Below are 23,143 nucleotides of genomic sequence, written 5' to 3' on the forward strand. Positions count from 1 at the left end.
TCTTAGCCAGGATAGGCTAAGGCACTCCCACAACCCTTGTGAGGATCAGCGATATGGATGGATGGTTTCATCGGGAAAATCTTGTCGCCCCCACCCTCCCTCCGCCCACCGCATTTAAGACTAAGTATTAAATATCCAGGTTGACATGACTAAATGGCAGAAAAAGAACATTTTACACTCACAAACAGTTTAGGAATGTGTTGATCACAAACACGTCTTTGTTAGCATGCTAAACTAAGTTAAGCCGACATGTTTCAATGTCTGTCTTTAGGGTTGCAAATTACTTGAAGACCAAATGATCAAGTCAATGAGTAAAAAAAAAAATATTGTAAAAGTTGGTTGTTAGTGGTCTAGTACAAATAAGCTCCAAAGAGGAATGATAGATCTGCAAAGGAAGATGCCACCACACACCAACAAGGACCAATCCAGAAGCCAGCAGCCACTCCCAAAACGGTCAGAAGTGTGTGTGCGTTTTGGGGGGGGCAAGACTCAAGCCAAGAGAATTGACCCCTCCGTACAGGGCACTTAACCACGCCTCCTGAAGTGACGTCACGCCACGTGCGCTGACGTAAGACAAACAGTAAAAATGGCAAATACAATACAATACATTCTTAACTGAGAGAGACGCCATGCTTCTGATTTCATTCAATCATTCACACGTAGCAATGTTATGCTAGCGGAGAACGTCTCATTCATTTATACGAGACGTGGATTAAAAATCAAATTTAGGGCATATCTTCGTGCAAACACAGTCTGGTTAAGCTTCGGTTGCGAGCCAGCAAGAAATCAATATGTTTGTGCAGTCCGATCATCGCTAAATATCGCTCAACAAAGAATAAGTGTGTCAATCGTTCACACGTACCTGTGTCATGCTAGCGGAGAACGTCTCATTCATTTATACGAGACGTGTATTAAAAATCAAATTTAGGGCATATCTTCGTGCAAACACAGTCTGGTTAAGCTTCTGGCCGCGAGCCAGCAAGAAATCAATACATTTCTGCAGTCCGATCGTCGCTAACTATCGCTCAACAAAGAATAAGTGTGTCAATCGTTCACACGTAGCAGTTTTATGCTAGAGGAGAACGTCTCATTCATTTATACGAGACGTGTATTAAAAATCAAATTTAGGGTATATCTTCGTGCAAACACAGTCTGGTTAAACTTCGGCCGCGAAGCAGCAAGAAATCAATACGTTTGTGGAGTCCGATCATCGCTAAATATCGCTTAACAAAGAATAAGTGTGTCAATCGTTCACACATAGCAATGTTATGCTAGCGGAGAACGTCTCATTCATTTATACGAGACATGTATTGAAAATCAAATTTAGGGCATATCTTCGTGCAAACACAGTCTGGTTACATTTCTGGCCGCGAGCCAGCAAAAAAGCGACACGTTTGTGCAGTCCGATCATCGCTAAATATCGCTCAACAAAGAATAATTGTGTCAATCGATCACACGCAGCAGTGTTATGCTAGCGAAGAACTTCGAATTCATTTATACGAGACATGTATTGAAAATCAAATATAGGGCATACCTTTGTGCAAACATATCTGTTCCGTTTGATATTAGATGGATTTAGTTGATGATGCGGTCTTCCACAAAGTTTGATCCATCGAAGGCGTTTTGCGTACTGGGTCTTCGGTTTTGGAAAGGGTACGAATCGAACTCCACCAACGAGCCTTTCGGGATACCTGTCGTCACTATTACAAAGTCCGTGACTACACCTCTAAACCTTATTTTTTGTTAAATAACCCAAATACGCGATAAAACGCTAACAAAACCTATACTGGACCATTCAATGTTGTCTGAGACAATGGCGGGAGCAAAAACGGGCTTTGGTTTATGCAGATCTCTGGCCTCTGATTGGTCAGTGACGCGGATTGCGCAATATCCACGGAGGGGTCAATTGTGAAAGCCTCCCACCCACCCTATTACGATGGTCACCTGTTCCCTGACAGGAAACATTTATCCCTATACAGTCGAATGATTTGAATCCATTAGCTAAATCTGGAGTCCCAGAGCTCAAATTCATTGCAGACCAACACAATTGGTAACCACGCTTTTAGCACATTCAAACACAGCAAATGCAGCCTTACGGGGGCATAAGCCAGTGCAATCTGTAAACCGGTCCCAAGCGCGGATAAATGCAGAAGGTTGCATCAGGAAGGCATCTGACGTAAAACTGTACCAAACAAATATGAACATTCATCTAAAGAATCCCATACCGGATGTGTCGTGGCCAGGGTTAACAACGCCCGGCCCAGCCACCGTTAACCTGTAGAGCATTGGTGGAAATTCAGCTACTGTGGGTCAAAGTCAAAGAAGAGGAAGAAACCAGATTCATTGGCAGAAGAAGAGGAATGCACAGAGCCTACAACTGAGTGTAGGGACTTTGAATGTTGGGACTATGACAGGAAAAGCTCAGGAGTTGGTTGACATGATGATTAGGAGAAAGGTTGATATATTTTGCATCCAAGAGAGGAGGTGGAAAGGTAGTAAGGCTAGAAGTTTCGGAGCAGGGTTTAAATTATTTTACCATGGAGTAGATGGGAAGAGAAATGGAGTAGGGGTTATTTTAAAGGGAGAGCTGGCTAAGAATGTCTCGAAGGTGAAAAGAGTATGAGATTAAGTGATGTATCTGAAATTTGAAATTTAAGGCGTTATGTATAATGTGGTTAGCGGCTATGCCCCACAGGTAGGATGTGACCTCGAGTGGAATGATAAATTCTGGAAGGAACTAGATGAAGTAGTTCTGAGCATCCCAGACAGCGAGAGAGTTGTGATTGGTGCAGATTGTAATGGACATATTGGTAAAGGAAACAGGGGCGATGAAGAAGTGATGGGTAAGTACGGCATCCAGGAAAGGAACTTTGAGGGACAGATGGTGATGGACTTTGCAAAAAGGATGGAAATGGCTGTAGTGAACACTTGTTTCCAGAATAGAGAGTGGAACATAGAGTGATTTACAAGAGCAGAAGTAGAAGCACGCAGGTGGATTATATTTTGTGCAGACGATGTAATCTGAAGGAGGTTACTGACTGTAAAGTAGTGGTAGGGGAGAGTGTAGCTCGACAGCATAGGATGGTGGTGTGTAGCAAGATTAAGAAGACAAAGGTAGAGCAGAGAACCATGTGGTGGAAGCTGAGAAAGGAAGAATGTTGTGCGGCCTTTCGGAAAGAGGTAAGACAGGCTCTCGATGAACAGCAGAAGCTCCCGGAAGACTGGACAACGACAGCCAAGGTAATCAGAGAGACAGGCAGGAGAGTACTTGGTGTGTCTTCTGGTAGGAAAGGGGAGAAGGAGAACCCCAAAATACAGGAAGTCATACAAGGAAAGAGATTAGTGAAAAAGAAGTGGGACACTGAGAGGACCGAGGAAAGGCAAAAGGAGTACATTGAGATGCGACGTAGGGCAAAGGTAGAGGTGACAAAGGCTAAACAAGAGGCATATGAAGACATGTACACCAGGTTGGACACGAAAGAAGGAGAAAAGGATCTCTACAGGTTGGCCAGACAGAGGGATAGAGATGGGAAGGATGTGCAGAAGGTTAGGGTGATTAAGGATAGAGATGGAAATGTGTTGACTGGTGCCAGTAGTGTACTGAATAGATGGAAAGAATACTTTGAGAAGTGGATGAATGAAGAAAATGAGAGAGAAGGAAGAGTAGAAGAGGCAAGTGTGAAGGACCAGGAAGTGGGAATGATTAGTCAGAGGGGAGTTAGAAAGGCACTAAAGAGGATGGAAAATGGAAAGGCAGTTGGTCCTGATGTCAGGGAGCAGGTGGAGGAATAATTAGAAAGATGGAGGCACGCACTGGAAAGGAGAGGAATGAAGGTGTGAAGACATGAGGGCAGTCGGGGTTAGAGAGGAAGATGCACGAGATGGGCTGAGATGGAAAAAGATGACACGCAGTGGCAAACCCTAACGGGACAAGCCGAAAGGAAAAGAAGAAGAAACTTATTACGGTGCACTTTATGTCCTGTGTTTGTTACCAACTGTCTTGACTCATTTTCCCAAGTAAGAGGCAAAGCACGCTCGCTTCAAGCTGTTTATTTGTCGATTGTCGTTCAAATTATAATTAATAGAATTAAACATTGTTTACCTGCATATTTAAACACCAAAATTGTTCAACTAGTTCACATTACTTCATCCAACCAAGGTTTGCTAGCTCAAACAAAAGAATGTGATATAGCCTCTCCAAAATAGAAACTTATCAGGAAATTATTTTTTTAAAATAAGTTTTCTTGCGTTTTCAAACACCGGCTTTGTTCAAGTTAGTATACAGAATATTTCTGTCATATAATATTACCGTATTAGTGAACAACAGCTAACTCTAAATTACATTCCATTGACAATTGCGTATTTAATGCACAGGAACGCTGCCTGAAGGCATATAGTCGGCAGACATTTTGAAATCCAAACATATGGAATAAGTGTTAACCATTATTGAGATATTGATTGTGTGGTAAATACAAAAAGCAATTTTTTTTTTTTATGAATAAAAACTGGTATTTTGACCTTTTGTTTCTTAAAGGTCAAGTTTCATCCCTATAAACATTCTAAAATAGATATTGTAATGAAAAATACATATAACATTATTCACTTCAATGTCTATATGAAAAAATGAAGATGAGCAGAGAGTGAGTCATCCATGCGCAAAGTTGCGGAAGTGTCATTGGACATCCAAGTGGTCGCCATATTGGCTGCATCCTCCGTCCGTGACGTCACCCGGACATTCGCCAATGAAAACACGCGGTGGACCGTACTATGGGAGATGAACACGCCCTTTCTGACACGGAAGCTCTTTTCGAAGAAGAGAACATCTCATAACCAAGTGAAGTAACCGGGGTAATATTACCCTTTTGTTTCGAGCCACATTTAGATGATATGCGGATCACGGCCAAACCGTCTCCCTGTCCAATCCACTTGAGCAGCGGAGATGAGCCATTGCGGCCCGGCACTGCGACGAGCCACACCGGCCGTCCAGCTCGGCCCTGTCACCCGGGGTGGCTCATTTTCGGTGCCAAGGTGGCTTAACACGGCCTCAAGGCGGGCCGCTTTACGGCATTGTCGTCGCACGCAGCTGAGTGTGCCATTGCCGGGAGCGTTGTTCATATCCGCCGGAGTTACCGAGCCCGACGCGGCAGCCTTCGTCAAAGCCGTAACCGGCGGACGTGGCGCCTCGGCCGGGGTAGCTCATTTTTGGCGCCAAGGTGGCTTATTACAGCGCCGAGCCCGGCTGCTTTACAGCGTTGTCGTCGCACACAGCTGAGTGCGCCATTTCCGGGAGCGTTGTTCATATCCACCGCCGTCCGAGAGCCCGACACAGGAGCCTTCGCCGGTGAGCCAATGCGGCAGCCGTCCAATGCGCACATCAACACATTTAGCCCCCCTGTCATTCGTACACGGATCTTTTGTTTCGGAATGAGAAACGGACGGATTAGGGGGGTCTGCCCCAAACTCTTAGTTTTTTTTAGTAGTTGTATACATACCTACCTGTTGTTTGGTAACCACGAAGCTCTCGTCCTTTGCACCTGTGCAATCCGTTTTTCTCTAATGAACTTATGAAGGGTAAATCCATCCTCCCGAGTGTTCAACAATGTCCAGCAATGCAACAAGCCGGCATTTTGGCTAACACAAAGGAACAACGAGCTACCTTCCCCCAGGTAAAAAACTAATAGAAACAAACGAGTCCGCTGGAGGGCGCTCCTGCCCCCTATGTCACTTCCTGCTTCTTTTCAAAAACAAATCCCTCAAAAGGATTTTCATGGCAGGGGTTACAAAAAGCCATATACGTCAAAATCATATTTTGTGGTGAAAAAAACAGATGGGTCCATGCCGGCTACCGTTTTTCTCATTAATAAAATATTATCAATCACCCATTTCATGACACTTGACCTTTAATACATTGGTGCCGAGAGAACTGAACAAGAAAAAGGTTTCTTACTCGTGTGCGTTCTTGTGTTTTTTTAACTCTCTGTGTGCAGAGAATCTTTGGCCACATACTGAGCAGGAAAAGGGTTTCTCACCGGTGTGTGTTCTTGTATGATATTGTAAGGCTACCTTCTGAGTGAACCGTTGATCGCAAACTGAGCAGGAAAAGGGTTTAGCACCAGTGTGTATTCCTGTATGTTTCCTCAAGTTTGCCTGATCAGAAAATTTTTTACCACACACTGAACAGGCAAACGGTTTCTCACCAGTGTGTGTCCTTGTGTGGATTTTTAAGGCTCCCTTCTGAGAGAATCTTTGGTGACAAGTTGAGCAGGAAAAAGGTTTCTCACCAGTGTGTGTTCGCATGTGTGTTTTTAAATCTCCTTTCTGAGTGTATCTTTTACCACAAACCACGCACGAAAAAAGTTTCTCCTTCGTGTGTGTTATTGTGTGATGTTTTAATGTTTCCTTCTGAGAGAGTTGTTGGCCATAATCTAAGCAGGAAAAATGTTTCTCACCGCTGTGTGTTCTTGTGTGACTTGTCAAGTTACACTTTTTGGTAAATCTTTGACTGCAAACTAAGCAAACAAAAGGTTTTTCTCCCGTGTGTGTTCTTGTGTGACGCTTTAACGTTTCCTTCTGAGAGAATCTTTGGCCACAAACCAAACAGGAAAAAGGTTTCTCTCCGGTGTGTGTTCTTGTGTGAATTGTCAAGTTACACTTTTTGGTAAATCTTTGACTGCAAACTAAGCAGGCAAAAGGTTTTTCTCCTGTGTGCGTTCTCGTGTGATGCTTTAAAGTTTCCTTCTGAGAGAATCTTTGGCCACAAATTAAACAGGAAAAAGGTTTCTCTCCGGTGTGTGTTCTTGTGTGACGATTTAAGCTATCCTTTTGAGAGAATCTTTGGCCGCAAATTATGCAGGCAAAAGGTTTCTCTCCCGTGTGTGTCCTCGCGTGCAGTTTCAACTTGCCCTTATAAGCGAAGGTTTTCCCACACTGAGAACATTTCCATCGTTTGTTGACACTGTTACATGTCTTCTCACCTTCAGACTTTTTATCATCATCATTATAGTTCGAAGAGTGTGACGTCATGTCGTCACTATCTGACAGTGGACCTGCGAGTCCGCCGGGTTGTGATCCTCCACGGTGGTCTCCCTCACCGTTTATTGTCACGTGTTGACTTGAGCCATTGCTCGGAGGCTCCGCCCCTCTGCCCTCCTCCCTTTGAACTTCATCTTCACTCTTCAAAAAGACACCAGTCAAAGGAACCCGAATGACTTCCTCCTCCTCTTCCTGTTTAACATGAAGGAAGGCTTCCCCCTCCTCTTTGATGTGCTGGGCCTCTTCATCCTGGGGGGACTCCTGCTTCGGCCACTCGGGGTGAAGACGTCGACTGACTTCTGCAAGATACAAGAAGACGACGAACACATACCGAGACGATGAATCTGATATTTTCAGACGTGTACCAGCACACATATAGGAGGGCATTTTTCTTCTATATCGACAAAAAAATGGTGGAACGACATCATGGTGCTCAATACACACTACAACCTGGACTTGGAGTCGCTGTTTTTGAACAGTAAGCAGTGTTGCCATAGTTACCTTGAAAAAGTAACTTAGTTACATTACTGATCACTTGATTTCAAAAGTCACTTTTTATTTACTTTCAACAGCTGCCAAGTGGTGGGAACATCACTTATCCACAGTCCAAAAGAAAAACATTAGCTTAATCATACCCACTATTTGTTCACAGAGATCGTGCGCGTGACGTCACCGTTTGTTCACGGCGCCATATTGCCGGTCAAACAAAGCTGCTCGGCAGTGCGGGGGTCGCAGATTTTTTACAATGCCCGAAACCTATTGTGCTTTTCGTCGCCACAATAGACAAGAGATCATTCTGTGGAATACCAGCTGAAGAGACGAGAAAAGAGAGCAATGGACCTTTCTGACCTGTCAATCACTCGTAAAATAATAGCCAATCAGACAGCTGCATTGTCTGTCTTGACCCGCCCCTCTTGTCGTATTGTCCCACAAGCAATGCTGGTTATCGGTCGCATGCGCTTGGAAAAGTTAAAGGGCTCCTGTCATGAAATGGATGATTTTCAGTATGTTATTAATGGAAAAACGGCAGCCGGTATGGACCCACGCGTATTTTTTACCCCACCACAAAACATGATTTTGACGTGTGTGGCTTTTTTTTTTTTTTTTTTTTTTACTACCGGCATGAAAATCCTCTCGAGGGATTTGTTTTCGAGGAGAAGCAGGAAGTGGCGTAAAGGACAGCGGCGCCCCCCAAGTGACTCGTTTGTTTCCATTAGTTTTACCTCCGGGAAGGTAGCTCGTTGTTCCTTCGTGTTAGCCAAATTAGCGGACATCGCTTGAACACTCGGGAGAAATGATTTAGCCATTATAAGTTTGCAAGAGACCCGGTTCGTTGTGAAAAATGGATTGCACGGGTGCAGAGGACGAGAGCTTCGTGTGTTCCAAATAACAGGTAGGCAGTAATGCGCCCCGGTTCGACGGTGTTCAACAAGTACTGCGGCGGCTTTGAACATACCCCTAAAAACAGCACGGCTCGGCTCCATTATATGCCACCAAGGCGCCGAAAATCAGCCACACCGGCTGAGCCGCCGCGTTCGGCGGTCACTGCTTCTGCGAAGGCTGTGCGTCGGGCTTTGGGGACAGGGGCGGCTCTGAAGAACCTAGCCAAGAATGCCTCACTGCGCGCATAAAGCTCGACTGTGTTGCTCAGTACTGCGGCGTCTGTGAAATCCCCCCTAAAGCAGGACGGCTCGGCTCTGTCATAAGCCACACCGGCCCGCTCATCCGCGATGGCTCATCTCCGCCACGGAAATGGATCGGACGGGGATGCGGTTTAGCCGTGATCGCATATCATCTGAATATGGCTTGAAACAATAGTGTAAAATTGCCCCGGTAGGTTCACTCGGTTGTGTGGTGTTCTCCTTTTTGAAAAAAAAAAAAAAGCTTCCGTGTCAGACGCGGCGCGTTTGTCTCCCATAGTTAGAGTGCACCGCGTGTTTTCATTGGAGAATGTCTGGGTGACGTCACGGACAGAGGATGCAGCCAATATGGCGACCATTTGGATATCGTACAATGACACTTCTGCAACTTTGCGCTCTCCGCTCACATTTATTTTTTCGTACAGACATTGACGTGAATAATGTTATATGTATTTTTCATCACAATATCTATTTTAGAATGTTTATAGGGATGATACTTGGGCTTTAATGTTACGAACAAAATGGTCCTGAGATGGGGAATGTGCAATTCTGATGAAAGATATCCTGTTTGTTCACAATGGGCCCGATTGTTTCATTTTCCAAAATCTAAAACACAGTCGAGGAAGTGTCTACGATGGATTAAGGCTCGCGGAAGAGCGCGGGTACAACTACGTGTGGACAATATCAACAAACACAAGGCCGTATGTCCGAAGCTAAGTGAGGGAGAAATATCTTCTCTGAGTTTGATTTCATTATTATCAGTGCTTTATACATTGCACGAGAAACACTTTCACTTTGTTGGCATATCACTGACCTGCTGAATGAAGAGTGTAATGTTTTATGCCGAAGAGTCACGTTAGGGATACGTAAATGCGCCATGTCATGCAAGAGAGATGTCTATTTGTATCACGTCGGACTTTTAAAACAGGGGACTGGGTTCCATTATGAGCCAAGTCAAATGAATACACCCACTCACTTATAAAGACTACAATGATATTACTCGTAATCTTTCCTAGGAAAAAGTACTCACCCTGCTTTACATGTGCAGTACAATTCCACTATTTCATCCTGTTGGATTTCAATATGAAGTTTGTGAGGCGTATGGTTCTACCTGTGCATATGAAAATTCTTTCTCACATTAAAAACATTAAAACCAACCTAAAATGCAGCCCAATGGGGGCACAAACCAGTGCAATCTGTAGGCCGGTCGCAAGCCCGAATAAATGCAGAGGGTTACGTCAGGAAGGGCACCTGGGGTAAAAACTGTGCCAAACAGATATGAGCGTTCATCTAAAGAATCCCATATCGGATCCGTCATGGTCCGGGTTAACAACGCCCGCACCTGCAAGGCGTCAGTGGAATTTCAGCTACTGTGGGTCGAAGACAAAGAAGAGGAGGAAACCAGATTCGTCGTCATCAGAAGAAAAAGAGGAATGCACAGAGCCTACAACTGAGTGTAGGGACTTTGAATGTTGGGACTATGACAGGAAAAGCTCAGGAGTTGGTTGACATGATGATTAGGAGAAAGGTTGATATATTGTTCATCCAAGAGAGGAGGTGGAAAGCTACAAAGGCTCGAAGTTTAGGAGCAGGGTTTAAATTATTCTACCACGGAGTAGATGGGAAGAGAAATGGAGTAGGGGTTATTTTAAAGGAAGAGCTGGCTAAGAATGTTTTGGAGGTAAAAAGAGTATCAGATCGAGTGATGAGACCAAAATTTGAAATTGATACTTTGTGAAAAACTTGGTGTGTCTTCTGGTAGGAAAGGGGAGAAGGAGAACCCCAAAATACAGGAAGTCATACAAGGAAAGAGATTAGTGAAGAAGAAGTGAGACACTGATAGGACCGAGGAAAGGCAAAAGGAGTACATTGAGATGCGAAGTAGGGCAAAGGTAGAGGTGGCGAAGGCTAAACTAGAGGCATATGATGACATGTACACCAGGTTGGACACGGAAGAAGGAGAAAAGGATCTCTACAAGTTGGCCAGACAGAAGGATAGCGATGGGAAGTATGTGCAGCAGGTAAGGGTGATGAAGGACAGTGATGAAAATGTGCTGATTGGTGCCAGTAGTGTGCTAAATAGATGGAAAGAATACTTTGAGTAGTTGATGAATGAAGAAAATGTGAGAGAAGGAAGAGTTGAAGAGGCAAGTGTGAAGGACCAGGAAGTAGCAATGATGAGTAAGGGGGAAGTCAGAAAGGCACTACAAAGGATGAAAACTGGAAAGGCAGTTGGTCCTGATGACATACCGGTAGAGGCATGGAAGCAATTTGGAGAGATGGCTGTGGAGTTTTTGACCAACTTATTCAACAGAATACTTGCGGGCGAAAAGATGCTTGAAAAATGGAGGAAAAGTGTTCTAGTTCCCATTTTTAAGAACAAAGGGGATGTTCAGAGCTGTGGGAACTATAGAGGAATAAAGTTGATGAGCCACACAATGAAGTTATGGGAAAGAGTCGTGGAGGCTAGACTCAGGACAGAAGTAAGTATCTGCGAGCAACAGTAGGGTTTCATGCCTAGAAAGAGTACCACAGATGCATTATTTTCCTTGAGGATGCTAGTGGATAAGTGCAGAGAAGGTCAGAAGGACCTACATTTTGTCTTTGTAGACCTAGTAAGCCTATGAAAGAGTACCAAGAGAGGAACTGTGGTACTGCATGCGTAAGTCTGATGTGGCAGAGAAGTATGTTAAAATAGTACAGGACATGTATGATGGGAGCAGAATAATGTTGAGGTGTGCCTTCGGTGTGACAAAAGAATTTAAGGTGGAGGTGGGACTGCATCAGGGATCAGCTCTGAGCCCCTTCCTGTTTGCAGTGGTAATGGATAGACTGACAGACGAGGTTAGACTGGAATCCCCTTGGACTATGATTTTCGCAGATATTGTGATCTGCAGTGAAAGTAGGGAGCAGGTAGAGGATAAGCGGCGAAGAAAATGGATGGATGCGTCAATATAGTATTAATTCCAAATTTGATGTAGTAATATACCAATACACAAAATTCTATGTCGGTTCTGACGTCACCCTTCGGTTCATTTTTTTGTGCAATATGGCAACATCACGCAAAATTTTGGTTATTCAAATCGACCAACAATTTGTGGTGACATTGTACAGAATATGGAAAAAAAAATTCAAATAGTTTGGTAAGTTAAATAAAATACTCTCAAATAAATTATACAATAGTATCCAGTATATTTATCAGCACTACTCACATGCAACTTAACGAACGATTATTTTTTTATGTTTTATGTCTTACCCAGATGTGGAGTGCGGTTCCTCCTCCTGGAAGACTAAAGCGTATCGAGTAGAAATTATGAAATGCTCCCGACACCTTTAAAGACTTAGGTCGACTTTTCCTTGGCTCGGTCCCATTTGAATCCGCACCGGACAACAACCGCGGAAAATGATCCAAATTGGTCAAAACATGATTACTGATGAACCATAATGGATCCTTGTTGATCTCTCCAGGGATGTACGGTGAAAAACAGACGACATAAATGCAAATAAATCCTCTTCTATTAGATCCCACAAAGTACCGTAATTTCTCAAAAATAATGCGCAAATTTTCCTCAAAATATTTTAAGAAAGTTAATAGACCGCATTATATTTAGGCTTGGAGAAAAAAATGAAAAAAATACAATCACATTGTATAGTTTGTAGAAGGGTTTTCCTGATTTTTTAGGTCAACTTTGGGGGTGCGCATTATACCCGAGAAATTACGCTACTTTTTTATTTTATTTTATCTTATGTGGTCTTGCAGCAGAGTTCCCCGCAAGATGTGGCGGTTTTGCGAACGTCAAGTGGATTTTCCGCCTTGAGCCCGGGGAGCAAATGGAGGAATCGCCGTAAATAGATACTTTTCACTGACGTCACGCCGACTACGTGTTTGTTTTGTTTTGTTTTGGACGCCAAGATCGTGTCTACATATCATGGCTACGACGCGATAAATGTTTACTGTAATGTTTTGGCTATGGTTATCGTTTGATCTTTTATCTTGAAAGTCCTTTGACAAACGAACACTGTAACCGGAAGTTATTGAGGCACTTGTGCTGGCGTGAGAAATACCGAAAGAAAGAAGCCACGTGCGAAACAGAGCATTGTGTCGACGTCAGCGGGGCGAGACGAGACAGGACGATAAGGAAGTGAGCTAGAGAGGTTGGGAAGCGAAATAAATGTCACCCATGTTAAAAAGTACAGTTGGACTAAGGTCTAAGTTATGCAATAACACGACAGCAATATCATAACATGGTGTCCGGGTGACGGAAGCATAATTACGGACTCACGGGAAAGAAAAAACGAAGCCGACGAGGAGATTCAAGCAACGCGCCAGACTCATGTTCAGAGCACCGCTTAAAATAGGAGCAGAAGAGGAAAAAGTGGAGTTTTTTCCTGCTGTGGACCGGCGAAAAAGGACGGGATACGTGGACACTGACCGGAGACGAAGATAAATTGCTAAAAACTTATTACGAAATATTCTGACTACCTACCTCACTCCGAAATGCAAACCTCATATTTGCTAGATATAAGTTTCACGAGAGGGCGCAAGGAAACTGAGTCATGTGAGCACTTTGTGACAAAACTCAAGCTGTTGGTTAAAGACCGTAATGACAAACAGCGATGAGATGTTCAGAGATCGCGTACTTTTCGCTACCAACTCTCCCAGCGTGCGCAAAAAGTTACTCAACCAGGAGCTGCCGCTCACGCTCGAAAAAAGCAAGCGACATAACCCGCTCCCGCGAGTTAGCAAAAGTGCAGCTAAAGGCTATGGCTAGCGACAACCACGACGTTCACCTTCTCCACCGCAAACCTGGAAAGCAAAGTTCCATCGTGGTCCAGCGTTGCAACGAGCCAGCCGGGCCAACAAGGCCGGCCGCCGGCCTTGTCGACGAGCCACCCTGGCTGCCGGCCTTGTTGGCCCGGGTGGCTCATTTGAGGCCCCGAGGTGGCTTACAATGGCTTTACGGCGTTGTTCATAGCCGCTGCCGTCCGCGAGCCGAAGCGGCAGCCTTCGCCGGCGAGCAGACGCGGAAGCCGTTCGACGAGCACATTGACACATTTAGCACGCCTGTCATACGTACGTGGATCTTTTGTTACGTTATGAGAGACCCATTATGTGGTCCGCCCCAAACTATTATTTTTTTAGTAGCTGTATACACACCTACCTGTCATTTGGAACCCACGAAGCTCTGGTCCTTTGCACCCGTAAAATCCATTTTTCACCACGAAGCGGGTCTCTTGGAAACTTATGCCGAGCCGGCATTTTGGCTAACACAAAGGAACAACTAGCTAACTTCCCGGAGGTAAAACTAATGGAAACAAACGAGTCCACTTGAGGCCGGTTCTCCCAGGTACGTCACTTCCTGCTTCTTCTCGGAAAAAAATCCCTCGAGAGGATTTTCATGGCGGGAGTTACAAAAAGCTGAACACGTCAAAATCATGTTTTGTGGTGATAAAACGCAAATCATGCATTTCATGACAGTGGCCCTTTAAGTAGAATGCACACCCCCAAGGTTGACCTAAAAAAAAAAAATATGGAAAACCCTTCTACCAATGTACAATGCGCACCACCAATTTGCTCCTACCCAAATGCTGAAAATATTGACAATCATCTATATTTATATTTGTTAGGTTTGAACTTGTATTGTTTTTCAAAAACTGTCCATACAACAATCACTAATAATAATAATTGTGTATGTTCTGATGTAGCGGTAAAATATAACTCAGGACAGGACACGCCTGTCCTGTTCCCTGTAATTGTCAGAACAGAATCCCTCAACCGACTAAAATAAATGATCAATGATGGCATAGCATTTTATTAATACTGCTGATAACCCATATTACAGTCTTCAATAAATGAAGTATTTAACACTGTTTAAATTAAACATTTTTTCGCATTAAATATTTGTGCATTAAAACGTTTGTGCATAGTGCAGTTTATCCTCCACATTACACAACCTTGGGCAAGCCTTCAAAAGAAGCATCTGACTCATCTCCAATCCGAAAAAGTTCCACAGAAGCTAACTTTGGTGCATCGCTGTGGAACTCATCATTGATGACTTGGTACAATTCCCGTTTTGCTCCCGCTACTTGTCCTCCTCTGTTCCACCCATGGCGTTTGTGAGGAATTTATTTATTTTTTTTTAATCCCAAGAGTTTGGGTTGCACAGCGCAGCCTCTCCCCCTCTATTCGGCTCCAATCCGTAGAATCTTTCATTATGGCGTACAAAGGTCATATTAGGACAGTAAGCTGCGCCAATACCCGGTTCCAGGAACTGCCTTAAATTGAGTTGTTTTTCCAGCAGGCTCCGGCCTTGTGTGACTAGCCAAAACGGAGCTGTTTTTTTTTTTAGCAGACTCAACGGCCTTGGGCGTCTAGTCACATCAGTTAGATCCTGTTTTGAGACTTGTCCGCCAACGGCAGCGTTCCAACATTGCACATATAAGCTTTGTTCTGCTTTCACGCACTCTGTATCGGACCACATCCTTTGCCTGTGTCACGTTGTGTGTGACAGAGCGGTCTGTTCATTAAACTTCGAAGTATTTGTCACATTTCACACCTCTGGAGTCCAGTTATTGACCGAACCTGGAATTAGACGAAGACGTGGAAGGACCCCAAAAGGCCCTCCTTTCAACAGTGTGTATAAAGCTATTAAAAAAAAAAATAATAATAGTTTTAATCCACCAGGGTGGGGTGGCTCATCGCGCCGCCGGGCCGGTTTACAAGGTTGTTGTTGCTCGCGGCTGAGTACGCTACATACTGTCGGGGAGTCTGTTGTTTGTTAGAAGTGATCCGCATATCATCTAAATACGCCTCAAAACGATAGGGTAATACTGCCCCGGTTACTTCACTTGATTGTGAGATGTTCTCTTCTTTGAAAAGCGCTTCCGTGTCAGAAGGGGCGTCGGAAAAATCCGTCGTCTCAATGGCGACTGTACCAGTGTTACGTCTGCTGATGACGTAGAGGGCAATATGGCTACCACTTGGATGTCGAGTGAGATTTACGCAACTTTTGCGCATGAGCGACACGCTCTCCGCTCATATTTATTTTTTCTTATCGACACTGAAGTGAATATTATTATATGTAACTTCCATAACAATATCTATTTTACAATGTATATAGGGATGTCAGTGGCACTTTAAATAAACATTGGGAAAATGTGAGTGCGTTTCCGCATCACGTTCAAAGTCAAAGTGAACCAACCTGCTCTGCGCAGTACAATTCGAGGCTGTAGATTCAAAACAACGTCCAGTAGTCGACGTTGTCGCTTCTTCTCCTCTTTTTTGCCCCAAATGTCCTTCTTGTACTCCGTTGTACTTCTTGCGCACATTTTCACGCGACGATCACAACTTTCCGCTCTATGTTGGAGGGAATGTGGAAAAACAGCGCTTTATTATCGCATACGAATGACATAAAATCCACAATTGGTGTTTTTAACCCCACATTTGCGTGTTAGTACCAGATATTCGATTACGAGTAGGTGGCTGAGAGACGAACACTTTACCTCAGGCTTGAGGAGAATGTTGAGTCGCTTTGCTAGCATGCTAAACTAATCTAAACTAAACCAAGCGGCTTCAAAGTGAACCGAGACGACTTCAACTGGACACGAAAATTGAATTACTAACGTGATTTATCTCCGTAAATGAGTGGATCGCCTTCGTGTGACGAGGATTTAATCCCAAATGAGTTCACGCGCGGTTCCGGCTGAAACCAGTTTTGTCTATAAAATTGAAGACTAGATAAGGCAAACCAGATGGAACTTTGAAATTAAGATGTAATCCGGTCATTTCTCAACTGGCATTCGTGAATGGCACTCTTTTATCAAAACCAAAAGTTATTCTGTCAAAACACAACATCTAAAAACGTCATAATACAAAATAATAACCGAACACTCAAAGTCACCGTCGACGCAGAGCTTGGTGCGTGTCTTATCTAGTTCTATATAGCTATGGGTGACGTTATTTTAACGCGCTTCGCATCTGACAGTTGAGTTCAGTCTGGATTTAAGACACCAAATTAGCCGGGAACGGATTCAAACATCGACACAATTCTCCTATCACCGCTTTATAGTACGAAAACATCATTCAAACCTTATTGTCCGGTTGAACTCGCCTCGTTGGTACATGTCGAACCTTCGCGGGTAAGTTAGCTTAGCTCGCTAGCGGCTAGTAAAGTTACGCGGTTTTTTTTTTTTTTTTAGATATTTTTAGCAACACATCGCAAATTAGAGCTCACCTGTGGAGGTGCTGTGACTTTCGCACGAAAATGTGCGCAAGGACGACAGCAAAATGCAAGAAGGAACTTTCTGGAACGGTGGAGGAGGACGAGCGACGACGTCAACTTGTGGACTCTTTTCGCGTGCAACCTCGCGTTGTGCTACACAGAGCAGGTTTGTATTCTTTTTATTCTCACTGGTTTAGTTAATAACTACTTTATGTTGTTGAAAAAAAATACATATTCCCGGTCTTTACATCTGAATGGAATTTTCATGACCATATGTCAACGTGATTTACATCCCGATCATTCCATCCGATTAGTTGATGAACAAATTTCGTTTTTTTGAGGTATCACCACCATCCGGACCTCTTTTTTTGTTTTGGTTTTGTCTTCGGGTGGCATCCGGCGTTGAAGATGCATGACGGGTGTGACGGTCTACACGATCCCAGTGCTGAAAAATCTCCTTCTGATTAATGCGCATGCGCGTATAATTTCTAAACTTCCGGGAACAAAACGCTCACGTACATATATATGTATATCTTTTGTCAGCTTTTGTTTTAAGGTTCGGGTAGGGTTAAGGTTAGCGTAAAGATCGATATAAACGTATCCCTCTATGTCACAGGTGTCAAACTAAAGGCCCGGGGGCCAGATCCGGCCCGCCACGTGATTTTATGTGGCCCCAAATCAAGTGTCAATTTCAATTATTCTTGTAAAAAAAAATGTGTACAAACATTTCAAATTGTCATGCATCATAAATGATAAAGTTGAGATATTACAAGCATTTTTGTGTTACCAAACATGAACAGTTGAAAAAACACACTCTTGATTTCTGAAAAACGGAAATTCAGACACTGTGATTTGACGACCGCCATCACGCATCACCGTATTCGGAAATCAAGCACGAAAATTCATGCGCGTAAAATTTGTTCCAAGTAGAAATACATAGATATTGAAAGACCTCGCTGATTTGATGTAGTCATGACCAATGCAATTGCGCACTTGTCGCACATTCTCAGCACACATGAAAACCAATCCACCGCTGTGAACCACAGCCTGACTTCATTATTTTTTTTCCACTGTCTCGTGCTAGTTTACCTTACTCCGCCCCCCTCTGGCTCTTAAAGGGGTACACTCAGAATTACAAATACCACCAGTTAGCAACACAGTCTGGGCAACATAGAGCAAAGAGAGTTAGACATGCTGCTTGTGTTTACTCTCGATAATAATGGTAAAAGTAAAAAATAAACAAGTCCTGTTGCTTAAATGAATGTCGGGGTATGTGAATAAAAGAATAAAAAGTGGTGAAACTGGATGAGATTTTCTGTTTTTTGAGTAAAAAAAAAAAAAAAAAGGTCCGGTCTGAAGCCAAAGTAGAAAGTACAGGATCAGATGGTGTATAATTGACCCCTCCGTACAGGGCACTTAACCACGCCCCCAGAAGTGACGTCACGCCACGTGCGCTCACGGAAGACAAACAGTAAAAATGGCAAATACAATCCAATACATTCTGAATTGAGACAGACTTTATGCTTCTGATTTCATTCAAATCAACGATATATTATAGATTCTAAATACAATACATTCTTAACTGAGAGAGACGCCATGCTTCTGATTTCATTCAATCATTCACACGTAGCAATGTTATGCTAGCGGAGAACGTCTCATTCATTTATACGAGACGTGTATTAAAAATCAAATTTAGGGCATATCTTCGTGCAAACACAGTCTGGTTAAGCTTCGGCCGCGAGCCAGCAAGAAGTCAATACGTTTGTGCAGTCCGATCTTCGCTAAATATCGCTCGACAAAGAATAAGTGTGTCAATCGTTCACACGCAGCAGTGTTATGCTAGCGGAGAACGTCTCATTCATTTATACGAGACGTGTATTAAAAATGAAATATAGGGCATACCTTCGTGCAAACGTATGTGTTCCGGTTGATATTAGATGGATTTAGTTGATGATGCGGTCTTCCACAAAGTTTGATCCATCGAAGGCATTTTTCGTACTGGGTCTTCGGTTTCGGAAAGGGTACGAATCGAACTCCACCAACTCGCCTTTCAGGATACCTGTCGTCACTATTACAAAGTCCGTGACTACACCTCTTAACCATATTTTTTGTTAAATAACCCAAATACGCGATACAACGCTAACAAAACCTATACTGGACCATGCAATGTTGTCTGAGAAAATGGCGGGAGCAAAAACGGGCTTTGGTCTATGCAGATCTCTGGCCTCTGATTGGTCAGTGACGCGGATTGCGCAATATCCACGCAGGGGTCAATTGTTCCTCCGCCTGCTCCCTGCTTTCACTGCAGAGGTATCCATTACTACCGCAAGCAGGAAGGGGCTCAGCGCGGATCCCTGATGCAGTCCCAGCTCCACCTTAAATTCTTCTGACACACCTAAGGCATGTCTCACCGCTGTTCTGCTGCCCTTCCCCAGTACGCGTCTCCTACGTACCCAAAATTCCTGTTTGTAACGCATGCACATTAATCACAAGGAGATTTTTCAGCTGGAGTGTGGATGAGTGCGTCCGTGCATAGGTGCTGTAACGGGGAGCTAAATAAATATCCATTCATTTTATTAGCCGCTTATCCTCACAAGGGTTGTGGGGCGTACTGGAGTCTATCCCAGCTGCCAACGGGCAAGAGGTGGGATACACCCTGAACTGGTTGTCAGCCAATCGCAGGGCACATGGAGACAGACAACAGTTTCATTCACTCAATCACACCGAGGGGCAATTTAGAGTGTCCAATTAATGCTAAATAAATATATATATTTTTTAATGTAATTTTTTTCTTCATCAAGTCCTTTTCATTTAAAAATTGAAACGAGACTTTGATCTGACAGAAACAGAATCTTAACAGAAAACAATAACAATGCATCAACAAGGCCGATGTGTTGCATTCCATCACTGGTGTCAAACTCAAGGCTTGGGGGCCAAATCCGTCCCACCACACGATTCTACGTGGTCCACAACGGCGAATCGTGTGTACCTAACTTCCATGATTCTTGTTAAAAGTTATACCAAAAATTCAACTACTTTTTATGGTTTTAAGATAGGATTAAGAAGATAGGCTAAGATGGCAAAAGATGACACGCTGAGGCGACCCCGAACGGGACAAACTGAAAGGAAAAGAAGAAGAAATTTGGAGTCAGGTTTTGGAGGAAAAAAAGTTAATCCTAATAACGTTGATGGAAATTTCATGGAAAAGTTTAAAAAGGTTTTTCAATATAAATGTCGACCCCTTGTGAGGATGAGCGGCTTGGGAAATGGATGGATAGATGTTAAGGATGCCACTCACTTACTAGTAAACATGTCCCAGCAAAACTTTTTTTTTTTTTTTTTAAATAAGTAGACTTTTTTAAATTTTACTTTGATACCTTTTAATATTTTGCAGTGGAGCGTTATTGGGGGCACAAAATCCAGTTGAAATTGAAAACTGGTTCTATTTGTACTTCTCGGCTGAGCTTGCATTGAACTCTGGGTAACGTAGTCACGATCCCCCATTTGTAGCGTTGTGATCTGACATTCAAAAGTAAATTTCCCAACGCCTAGAAGTTTTTCCCCATCGGCATTTTTAAAATTTTATCTGGCTCCCCGGCAACGTTCCAGGGTTACTGAAACAAACCTCCGGCGGTATACGCGTTTGTGAGTCTGCGTTTGGTTTTGAGAAGGATTCGTCAGACCCACAGTACTTCAGCAACCCCTGGATACGCGACATTTTCATTCGATAGGTGATATAATCACTCCTCTGCCCTTATTGGATGTGAATTATGAAACATCTGTGTTCTTTAAGACTTATTGATTAGCTTGAGCTTTTATCAAGATTTATTTAAACTGGTGTCAAACCTAAGGCCCGGGGGCCAGATCTGGGCCACCACATGATCTTGCGTGGCCTGCAAGGCAAATCATATCCGTTGACTTCCGTGATTTATGGTTAAGATCTGTACAAAAATAGATATTACGGGCATTTTTGTGTAACCAAACAGCAACAATAGTTTAAAGAAATCACTACCCTTGATTTCTGATTCCAAAACTAGCCCATCAATTCCGTGTGTAAATATGAGGAGGCGATTTAAGATTTTTATGGTTTCACGGTCATAACGGCTCTCTGCGGGAAATCGTAACTACAACCTACAGCCAACACCTCATTTTTCTTATTTTTATTTTTTCGCAGCTATTAGCTTGGGTCCAGTCCCTTTTTGTATTTTTTTTTTTTTTTGGGGGGGGGGGCACAAAATAAATAAAAACAATTAGTTTTATGGGGTTTGCATTGTAGGGAAATCCAAATGGTAATACTTCTGTTATCACTAAACAGTTCTTGCAGTATATTAATAAATATGACGCAAATAATTCCCCATAACATGACCCAATTGACCCTTGCAGATTTAAGTGTCGCGCGGCGTTCTCGGGATTTGACGCCAGAGTCTCCTCACGTCAAAGAGGAAGAGTGGATTGAGGGGGTTCATCACATTAAAGAGGAACCGGAGCACCTTTGCATCAAAGAGGAGGATGTAGACAATAAAGAGGAAGAGCAAGAGGAAATCATCACGCTTCCGTCGACCGGTGTCCCTTTGAAAAGTGAGGAGGATCCAAATGAGCCTACAAGCAGCGGCGCAAGTCCACACAGGACAACAGGAGGCGGTGGAGACCGCTGTGAAGAATCCCAAGCAGACGCCCTGGTAGCGCCGCTATCAGATAGTGACGACGTTCTGTCACAATCTCCTCACACTGATGATGACGATTATGGGGAACAGTCTGAAGATCACGCTAGCAATAAATGCTGCGAATGTCCTGAGTGTGGGAAAATATTAACTTGTAAGGCGAATTTGCAACAACACATGAGAAAACACACTGGGGAGAAACCTTTTCACTGCTCAGTTTGCGGCCAAACGTTCTCCCTGAAGAGCACCTTAACCAATCATGCAAGAACACACACGGGTGATAAACCGTTTGTGTGCTCCGTTTGCGGTCAAAGATTTGCTCACAAAATAAGTTTGACAACGCATACGAGAATCCACACTGGGGAAAAACCTTTTGCCTGCTTAGTTTGTGGGCAAAGATTCACTCGGAAGGGGAGTTTAAATGTCCACACGAGAACGCACACAGGTGAGAAACCTTTTCCTTGTTCGGTTTGCGGTCAGAAATTTGCCATAAGAAACTATTTGACCGCGCACACAAGAACGCACACTGGGGAGAAACCGTATGTCTGCTCGGTTTGTGATCAAAGATTCAGTCATAAATGTAATTTGAGAACACACGCTCAAACCCACACCGGAGAGAGACCTTTTGCCTGCCTATTTTGTAGTCAGCGATTCTCTCGGCAGGTCACGTTAAAACACCACACGAGAACGCACACAGGTGAGAAACCTTTTTCATGTTCGGTTTGCGGTCGGAAATTTGCCATCAGAAAATATTTGACCGCGCACACAAGAACGCACACTGGGGAGAAACCATATGTCTGCTCAGTTTGCGGCCAAAGATTTTCTGAGAACGGAACCTTAAAAAATCACACAAGAATCCACACCGGGGAGAAACCTTTTATCTGCTCGGTATGTGGTCACAGAGTCGCTGAGAGAGGAACCTTAAAAAACCATATGAGAACACACACGGGGGAGAAACCACATGTCTGCTTAGTATGTGGTAAGAGATTCTCTCGTAAAAGAACGTTAATAAGTCACACAACAAAACACACAGGTGAGAAACTCTATTCCTGCTCAGAGTCTCCAAAACAGTGAAACATGGTGGTGGCGGCATCATGCTGCGGGGTTGTTTTCAACTGCAGAGACAGATTGATCGGTTGCAGTCGAAGGAAAGATGAATCCGGCCATGTACAAGTTCAGGACCTCAGACTGGGCTGAAGTTTCTGCTTCCACCAAGACAACGATGCTTAGTACACAAACTGTTTTTGAATGACTAAGCTGGAGCCCTGACCTAAACCCAAGTGAGCATCTCTGGAGAGACCTGAAAATGGCTGTACACCAACGTTCACCATACAAGGTGCACGACTGGGGAGGATCCTCAAGTCCAAGTGTGAAAAAACATTGCAGCATTCCAAAGAAGACTCAAGGGTCTGAACATTAATGACTGTGTGATATTTCAGTTTTTCTTTCTTAATTCATATGTAAAAAAAAGAAAAAAAAACAACAATTCATTTTTTTTCTGTCCATGTGGAGTGCTGTGTGTCCATTAAAGGACTACTGTCATGAAATGGATGATTTTTAATGTTATTAATGAAAAAACGTCAGCCAA

The 23,143-nt window shown here is 43.5% G+C and overlaps 2 protein-coding genes across 4 annotated transcripts; one reads left to right on the top strand and one right to left on the bottom strand.

Annotated features, from left to right (window-relative positions):
* Positions 1-5,882: 5,882 nt before the first annotated feature.
* On the bottom strand, positions 5,883-17,042 carry LOC133493893 (gastrula zinc finger protein XlCGF57.1-like). 2 transcript variants are annotated; one of them, XM_061807876.1, is made up of 3 exons: positions 16,907-17,042; positions 15,875-16,029; positions 5,883-7,331 (listed from the first exon to the last, which is right to left on the bottom strand). In XM_061807876.1, the coding sequence occupies exons 2-3, from the start codon at positions 15,999-16,001 to the stop codon at positions 5,944-5,946; spliced, it is 1,515 nt and encodes a 504-aa protein (XP_061663860.1). In that variant the 5' UTR covers positions 16,002-16,029; positions 16,907-17,042; the 3' UTR covers positions 5,883-5,943. The 2 variants fall into 2 exon arrangements, with proteins under 2 accessions (XP_061663860.1, XP_061663859.1); XM_061807875.1 differs by lacking the exon at positions 16,907-17,042 and adding an exon at positions 16,176-16,316.
* Positions 16,456-23,143, top strand: LOC133493890 (gastrula zinc finger protein XlCGF26.1-like). 2 transcript variants are annotated; one of them, XM_061807869.1, is made up of 4 exons: positions 16,456-16,590; positions 16,872-17,060; positions 21,278-22,534; positions 22,613-23,143. In XM_061807869.1, the coding sequence occupies exons 1-4, from the start codon at positions 16,479-16,481 to the stop codon at positions 22,627-22,629; spliced, it is 1,575 nt and encodes a 524-aa protein (XP_061663853.1). In that variant the 5' UTR covers positions 16,456-16,478; the 3' UTR covers positions 22,630-23,143. The 2 variants fall into 2 exon arrangements, with proteins under 2 accessions (XP_061663853.1, XP_061663852.1); XM_061807868.1 differs by having other exon boundaries at positions 21,278-23,143.

The sequence above is a fragment of the Syngnathoides biaculeatus genome, chromosome 20, assembly GCF_019802595.1.
Source record: "Syngnathoides biaculeatus isolate LvHL_M chromosome 20, ASM1980259v1, whole genome shotgun sequence".
Lineage (NCBI taxonomy): Eukaryota > Metazoa > Chordata > Actinopteri > Syngnathiformes > Syngnathidae > Syngnathoides > Syngnathoides biaculeatus.

Coding starts and splice junctions, on each gene's coding strand:
- LOC133493890 (XM_061807868.1), top strand. CDS start 16,479: ATGGCACTCTTTTATCAAAACCAAAAGTTATTCTGTCAAAACACAACA. Junction 16,591..16,871: donor CACCGTCGACGCAGAGCTTG/GTGCGTGTCTTA, acceptor TTTTTTTTTTAG/ATATTTTTAGCAACACATCG. Junction 17,061..21,277: donor CGTTGTGCTACACAGAGCAG/GTTTGTATTCTT, acceptor TGACCCTTGCAG/ATTTAAGTGTCGCGCGGCGT.
- LOC133493893 (XM_061807876.1), bottom strand. CDS start 16,001: ATGTGCGCAAGAAGTACAACGGAGTACAAGAAGGACATTTGGGGCAAA. Junction 7,332..15,874: donor AATTGTACTGCGCAGAGCAG/GTTGGTTCACTT, acceptor TGTATCTTGCAG/AAGTCAGTCGACGTCTTCAC.